Source organism: Bombina bombina, chromosome 7, assembly GCF_027579735.1.
Source record: "Bombina bombina isolate aBomBom1 chromosome 7, aBomBom1.pri, whole genome shotgun sequence".
Taxonomy (NCBI): domain Eukaryota; kingdom Metazoa; phylum Chordata; class Amphibia; order Anura; family Bombinatoridae; genus Bombina; species Bombina bombina.
The window spans coordinates 45,634,405-45,642,591 of NC_069505.1; the positions used below are offsets into that span (position 1 = coordinate 45,634,405).

At 43.7% G+C, this 8,187-nt stretch overlaps 1 protein-coding gene across 1 annotated transcript in view; it reads left to right on the plus strand.

Moving 5' to 3' along the window:
- Nucleotides 1-8,187, plus strand: part of ZFTA (zinc finger translocation associated) — a 102,742-nt gene that overhangs the window by 49,704 nt on the left and 44,851 nt on the right. Inside the window, exon 4 of the mRNA XM_053689246.1 lies at nucleotides 305-850. Coding sequence (XP_053545221.1) covers nucleotides 305-850 — 546 coding nt within the window. The remainder of the gene's footprint in view (nucleotides 1-304; nucleotides 851-8,187) is intronic.

An 8,187-nucleotide genomic window follows, 5' to 3' on the forward strand; every position in this document is an offset into this window, starting at 1 on the left:
CCTCTGCACCTTGGCTTTTCCTTTCTTTCTGTAACTTCGGTCGAATGACTGAAGTGGGAGGGAAGGGAGGAACTATTTAACAGCTCTGCTGTGGTGCTCTTTGCCGCCTCCTGCTGACCTGGGAATTAAGATGATCCGTGGACTCATCGTGTCAAAAAAGTAATACATTTATCAGGTAAGCATACATTTTATTTTTGATTGTATTTAATTTTAAGTTTATGATGCATACTAAGATTTTAATACATTATTTGATAATCTGTACACATTTAAATGATCTCCCTTCTTCTTTCTCCTTCAATCCCAGTGGAAGCTCCACAGCCAATCCTTATAACTCAGCTCTCAGTTATCCCAGAGACTTCTATTCAACCCCTGCCAACTCCGTCAGCCTCTATATCATCCTCCTCTTTATGTGAGTCACCTAAATCTTGGCGAGTAATTGCACCTAGGAATTCTATTTCAACAGACTCCAAGACCATTAATCAAGCCAACCTTTCACCCAATGCTGTCTGCTGGCCTTCTGGTGTTGACCCCGTATTATGGGAAGTGAGTTTGTGGCGGGGGAACAATGTGCCCTTGACCCATAGCAACATCTACCAGATGCACTGGCGCACAGATTACCTAATGGACTATAATGGTTTAAGAGGTTGTTTGGTCTGTATGTTCTGTTGCTCCGCAATGACTGTATTGAAGGTGAGTAGTATTAAAAGGCACATACTGCAGAAGCACCCACATACGGCACAACTTACCTCAGAGGAGAAGGAAGCTGTCATTCGTGAATGGGAGAAGAAAGTGGCTGAGACCATGAAGATGGTGGCAGATCAAGTCAGTGAAGGGGGAGCCATAACAGCAGGTATGGAGAGGAGTAGAAAGCATGTATACATTCCCATTTGTGCTCTATAAGGGCAAAGAATTTAAGATCACACTTATGATTCAGACTGAGCATATAGTTTAATAAAAAATTAAAATACAATTTACTTTTTCCCCTCTCCTTTCAGTTACCTCTTTCTCTTCTTTGTGTGGTAGGCTGAGGAGCGTGCATATGTCTTGAGTACTATATGTCAGCAGTGTTTATAGCAATGTTATTTATTAATATAAATATATATTTAGTTATTTATATAGTATCCCACAAAAGTGAGTACACCCCTCACATTTTTGTAAATATTTTATTATATCTCTTCATGCGACAACACTGTAAAAAAAAACTTTGCTACAATGTAAAGTATTGAGTGTACAGCCTGTATAACAGTGTACATTTGCTGTCCCCTTAAAATAACTTAACATACAGCCATTAATGTCCAAACCGTTGGCAACAAAAGTGATTACACCCATAAGTGGAAATGTCCAAATTGGGCCCAAAGTGTCAATATGTTGTGTGGCCCCCATTATTTTCCAGCACAGCCTTAATCCTCTTGGGCATGGAGTTCACCAGAGCTTCACGGGTTGCCACTGGAGTCCTTTTCCACTCCTCCATGACGACATCACAGAGCTGGTGGATGTTAGACTTCCGTTTGAGGATGCCCCACAGATGCTCAATAGGGTTTAGGTCTGGAGACATGCTTTACCAGTCCATCACTATTACCCTCCAGCTTCTTTATCAAGGCAGTGGTCATCTTGGAGGTGTGTTTGGGGTCGTTATGTTAGAATACTGGCCTGCGGCCCAGTCTCTGAAGGGAGGGGATCAGTCTCTGCTTCAGTATGTCACAGTACATGTTGGCATTCATGGTTCCCTCAATGAACTGTAGCTCCCCAGTGTTGGTGCAGACCCAGACGATGACACTCCCACCACCATGCTTGACTGTAGGCAAGACACACTTGTCTTTGTACTCCTCACCTGGTTACACCATCTGAGCCAAATGTTTAAATTGGTCTCATCGGACCACAATACATTGTTCCTGTAATCCATGTCCTTAGTCTGTTTGTCCTCAGCAAATGGTTTGCGGGCTTTCTTGTGCATCATCTTTAAAAAGAAAATTTATGCATACCTGATAAATGTATTTCTTTTTTGACACAATGAATCCACGGATCATCTTAATTACTAATGGGATATTCACCTCCTGGTCAGCAGGAGGAGGCAAAGAGCACCATAGCAGAGCTGTTAAATTGCTCCTCCCCTCCCACCCACTCCAGTCATTCGACCGAAGTTAGGAAGAGAAAGGAAAAGCCAACGTGCAGAGGTGTCTGAAGTTTACAATAACCCACAACCTGTCTAAAAGAACAGGGCGGGCCGTGGACTCATCGTTTCAAAAAAGAAATAAATTTATCAGGTAAGCATAAATTTTCTTTTCTTTTTTAAGACACGATGAGTCCACGGATCATCTTAATTACTAATGGGATTCAATACCCAAGCTAGAGTACACAGATGATACGGGAAGGACAAGACAGGGAACTTAAACGGAAGGCACCACTGCTTGAAGAACCTTTCTTCCAAAAGCGGCCGCAGGCGAGACAAATTTGAAAAACTTTGAAAAAGAGTGAAGAGAAGACCAAGTTGCATCCTTGCAAATTTATTCCACAGAAGCTTCACCTCTGAACGCCCATGAGGAAGCAACAGCCCTCGTGGAATGAGCTGTAACTCTCTCTGGAAGCTGCTTTGTGAGCCCTTGAATTAGAAGGTCCTTCCTTACGGAAGTCTCCAAGGTGGCAAAGATGACATGGCCACCAGATCTGCATACCATACCCTGCGAGGCTAAGCTGGTGCTATGAGGATCACCGATGCCCTCTCCTGCGTGATCCGAGCAAGAAAAGTAAACGGGGGGAAAAAGCTGGAGAACAGTACCGGATTGAGGTCCCACTCCCCCGGATGAAGGACTGCCTGCTCAGGAAATCCGTCTCCCAGTTGTCCATCCCTGGGATGTGGTTCGCCAAGAGGCAGCAAGAATGGACCTCTGCTCACTGAAGTATTTTGGAGACCTCTGTCATCGCTAAGGAACTCCTTGTTCCTTCCTGATGATTGATGTAAACCACTGACGTTATTTGTCCGACTGGAACCTGATAAACTGGACTGAAGTAAACTGAGGCCAGGCCAGGAGAACATTGTAGATCACTCTCAGCTCCAGAAAATTTACAGGAAGAACAGACTCACACTAGAAGGCTGGCGTCTGTTGTCCCAATCACCCAAGGTGGTCTGCGAAAGCAGGTTCCCTGAGAGAAATGATCCAGAGACAACCACCAATGAAGAGAATCCCTTGTCTCCTGTTCTAGAAGCATTCGAGGAGACAAATCTGAATAAATCCAATCCAATGCCTGAGCATGCTTAACTGCAGAGGTCTGAGATGGAATTGAATAACGGGATGATGTCCTGCCATTCACCATCAGTCCGATTAACTCCATGCACTGAGCCACTTAATGGCTGAGGAGAGGACTGAAGAGCTAGACAAGTATCGAAGATCTTTGACTTCCTGTCTTCTGTCAGAAAAATCTTCATTGATAGAGAACCTAATATGGTTCCCATAAAAGTTACCCTTGTACTAGGGACTAAGGAACTCTTTTCCAAATTTACCATCCATCCGAGAACGCAGGAAGGATAACATTTCCGTGTGGGATCTTGCTTGAAGAAAAAATGGCGCCTGGACTAGGATGTCGTCCAGATAGGGTGCCACTGCAATACCCCGCAACGGAAGCACCTCCAACAGTGAACCCAGAACCTTAGAGAAAAATCTGGGAGCTATGGCAAGACTGAAGGGCAGAACCACGAATTGGAAATGTTTGTCTAGAAAGGCAAACCCTAGAAACTTGTGATGTTCCCTATGAATGGGAACATGCAAGTACGCGTCCTTCAAAACCACAGTTGTCCTAAATTGACCTTGGACCAAAAGGAGAATGGAATGAATAGTTCCCATCTTGAAGGACCTCATTTGTTTAGACTCTTGAGATCTAAAATAGGCCTGAATATTCCCTCCTTGATTGGGAACCACGAACAGAATGGAATAAAATCCCAGATCCCGTTCCTGAATTGGAACAGGAACTATCACTCCCAGGTCAGAGAGGTCTCTTACACAGAGCAAGAGCACCTCTCTTTTTGTTTGGTCTACAGATTCTTGAAAGCAGAAACCTACCTCTGGGAAGAAAACCTTTGAACTCTAACCTGTATCCCTGGGACCTATTTTCTATTGCCCAGGGAACCTGAACATCTCGAACCCAAGTCTGAGCCAAGACGAAAAGTCTGCCCCTACCAGATCCGGTCCCAGATTGGGGGGTATGTCCTTCATGCTGTCTTTGATTCAACAGTAGGCTATTATATTTTCTCCTGTTAAGTGTAGTCAGTCCACGGGTCATCCATTACTTATGGGATTATATCTCCTCCCTAACAGGAAGTGCAAGAGGATCACCCAAGCAGAGCTGCTATATAGCTCCTCCCCTCTACGTCATACCCAGTCATTCTCTTGCACCTAACTAATAGGACGTGTGAGAGGACTGTGGAAGGTTAACGTAGAAAAGAGTTCTCTAAGGCCACTCACAAGAGTTCCTTTCTTGGGGACTCTTATAGATTCTGTAGAAATGAAAATTTACCTGACAGAAGACAGGTTAACAAAACTTCTAAATGCTTGCCGTGTCCTTCATTCCATTCAACACCCGTCAGTGGCTCAATGCATGGAGGTAATCGGCTTAATGGTAGCAGCAATGGACATAGTACCTTTTGCACGCCTGCATCTCAGACCACTACAATTGTGCATGCTAAGTCAGTGGAATGGGGATTACTCAGATTTGTCCCCTATGCTGAATCTGGATCAAGAGACCAGAGATTCTCTTCTATGGTGGCTTTCTCGGCCACATCTGTCCAGGGGAATGCCCTTCAGCAGGCCAGACTGGACAATTGTAACAGACGCCAGCCTACTAGGTTGGGGCGCTGTCTGGAATTCCCTGAAGGCTCAGGGATCATGGAGGTTCATCAGGTTCCAGTCGGACAACATCACGACTGTGGCTTACATCAACCATCAGGGAGGGACAAGGAGTTCCCTAGCGATGATGGAAGTCTCAAAGATAATTCGCTGGGCAGAGTCTCACTCTTGCCACCTATCAGCGATCCACATCCCAGGCGTGGAGAACTGGGAGGCGGATTTTCTAAGTCGCCAGACTTTTCATCCGGGGGAGTGGGAACTTCACCCGGAGGTATTTGCACAACTGCTTCGGCGTTGGGGCAAACCAGATCTGGATCTCATGGCGTCTCGCCAGAACGCCAAGCTTCCTTGTTACGGATCAAGATCCAGGGACCCGGAAGCGGTTCTGATAGATGCTCTGACAGCACCTTGGGTCTTCAACATGGCTTATGTGTTACCACCCTTCCCGATACTTCCTCGCCTGATTGCCAGGATCAAGCAGGAGAGAGCATCAGTGATTCTAATAGCGCCTGCGTGGCCACGCAGGACCTGGTATGCAGATCTAGTGGACATGTCGTCCTGTCCACCATGGTCTCTGCCTCTGAGACAGGACCTTCTGGTTCAGGGTCCTTTCAAACATCCAAATCTAATTTCTCTGAGGCTGACTGCATGGAGATTGAACGCTTGATTCTATCAAAGCGTGGATTCTCGGAGTCAGTGATTGATACCTTAATACAGGCTAGGAAACCTGTTACCAGGAAAAGTTACCATAAAATATGGCGTAAATACTTACATTGGTGCGAATCCAAGAGTTACTCATGGAGTAAGGTTAGGATTCCTAGGATATTGTCTTTTCTACAAGAAGGCTTAGAAAATGGTTTATCTGCTAGTTCGTTAAAGGGACAGATCTCAGCTCTGTCCATTCTTTTGCACAAGCGTCTATCAGAAGTTCCAGACGTTCAGGCTTTTTGTCAGGCTTTGGCCAGGATTAAGCCTGTGTTTAAAACTGTTGCTCCGCCATGGAGCTTAAACTTAGTTCTTAATGTTTTACAGGGTGTTCCGTTTGAACCCCTTCATTCCATTGATATCAAGCTGTTATCTTGGAAAGTTCTGTTCCTAATGGCTATTTCCTCGGCTCGAAGAGTCTCTGAGCTATCAGCCTTACATTGTGATTCCCCTTATCTGATTTTTCATTCAGACAAGGTAGTTCTGCGTACTAAACCTGGGTTCTTACCTAAGGTAGTCACTAACAAGAATATCAATCAAGAGATTGTTGTTCCTTCATTGTGCCCTAATCTTTCCTCAAAGAAGGAACGACTTCTGCACAATCTGGACGTTGTCCGGGCCCTGAAATTCTATTTACAGGCAACTAAAGATTTTAGACAAACTTCTTCCCTGTTTGTCGTTTATTCGGGACAGAGGAGAGGTCAAAAGGCTTCGGCTACCTCTCTCTCTTTCTGGCTTCGTAGCATAATACGTTTAGCCTATGAGACTGCTGGACAGCAGCCTCCTGAAAGAATTACAGCTCATTCTACCAGAGCTGTGGCTTCCACTTGGGCCTTTAAAAATGAGGCCTCTATTGAACAGATTTGCAAGGCTGCAACTTGGTCTTCACTTCACACCTTTTCCAAATTTTACAAATTTGACACTTTTGCTTCTTCGGAGGCTGTTTTTGGGAGAAAGGTTCTTCAGGCAGTGGTTCCTTCCGTGTAAAGGTCCTGCCTGTCCCTCCCGTCATCCGTGTACTTTTAGCTTTGGTATTGGTATCCCATAAGTAATGGATGACCCGTGGACTGACTACACTTAACAGGAGAAAACATAATTTATGCTTACCTGATAAATTCCTTTCTCCTGTAGTGTAGTCAGTCCACGGCCCGCCCTGTTTTTACGGCAGGTCTAAATTTTAAATTAAACTCCAGTCACCACTGCACCCTATAGTTTCTCCTTTCTCGTTTGGTTTTGGTCGAATGACTGGGTATGACGTAGAGGGGAGGAGCTATATAGCAGCTCTGCTTGGGTGATCCTCTTGCACTTCCTGTTAGGGAGGAGATATAATCCCATAAGTAATGGATGACCCGTGGACTGACTACACTACAGGAGAAAGGAATTTATCAGGTAAGCATAAATTATGTTTTTTTATTGAAATTCTTTAAATTTCAAAAGAGATTACTTTCGTCAAGCCAGGTCCCAACAAGGTCTTCCCCTTGTAAAGAAACGCTAAAAGCTTAGACTTAGAGCGAACATCCATAGAACAAGGCCCTGTGAGCTGGAACCTAGGAAACTATGTTCCCAGTTTGATAACTTGAAGGGAAAAATTTGAAAGAGAGGAATTGGCCAATTTGAAAGCTTTTCATCTTATCCTGGATTTTATCCAGGGGAGTTCCTGACTTAGTAGTATCAGACAACGCATCAAACCAATATTCCGTCACACTAGTTGCTATTGTAAGCCCTAGTGTACATCCTCTCTCTAATTTTTGTCTATAGGACCTTTGAAAAACCCAACTATCCTCTAAGGGTATAGTAGTTCTCTTAGCTAAGCTGGAAACTACTCCTTCCACCCTAGGAAATGATTGCCCAGCGTCCATAGCTGAGTCGGCTCTGGAAAACATCTCTTTAAATATAGGGAATGCGGTTTCCATTCCTTATAACTTGCTGGACGCACTAGGATCGATTACACTGGTAATGTTGGAGTCGCCCAGGGTGGCTTAAACCTCCTAAAGTTACAAAGGAAGGTGTTCAAGCTAAAAACTGAAAGAAAAAACAACCTCAGGATCAAATAAAATAATGTTCCATCTTAGTTTGAGAATTCTCTCTCCGATAATCCTGAAGTATCTTCCTGTTTCAGGTAACAGGGAAGAACCATTCGGAATAGTAACTACTGAATCAATCACCCTAAATGATTGAAAATAATTCCTCTAGTAATGTTTTCTACCTCATGGGGAAAAACATATAATGCATGAAATGCAGAGCAACTCCGGGTGGAGTGTGAAAGGAAGAGCAGGGCACTGCATGTGGCCATAAAGTTTAGAGGTACACTATAGGAGAAGTTTGTGGCATAGATTGACCATTGTCAACAGACTCCTAGACAGCAATCGCCTTAGAAGGAGTAGGTTCAGGGAAAAAAAAAAATTATTAAAAAATGGACACATAAAAAAACGTTACTGTCTCTTTAAATTTTAAAAAGTAACTATTTTTTGTGTGCTCTAGATCCATCCTAAGACACAAAGGATGAATTAAACCAATAAACATGTTACATTTTGTAATAAATGTTAACCATAAAAAAGTTAGTGTCTCTTTAAAACTTAAAAGGAAACTTTATATTTTTTAGAGCAGCAATAGGATAAGATAAAACGAAGGTTATAACCCAATA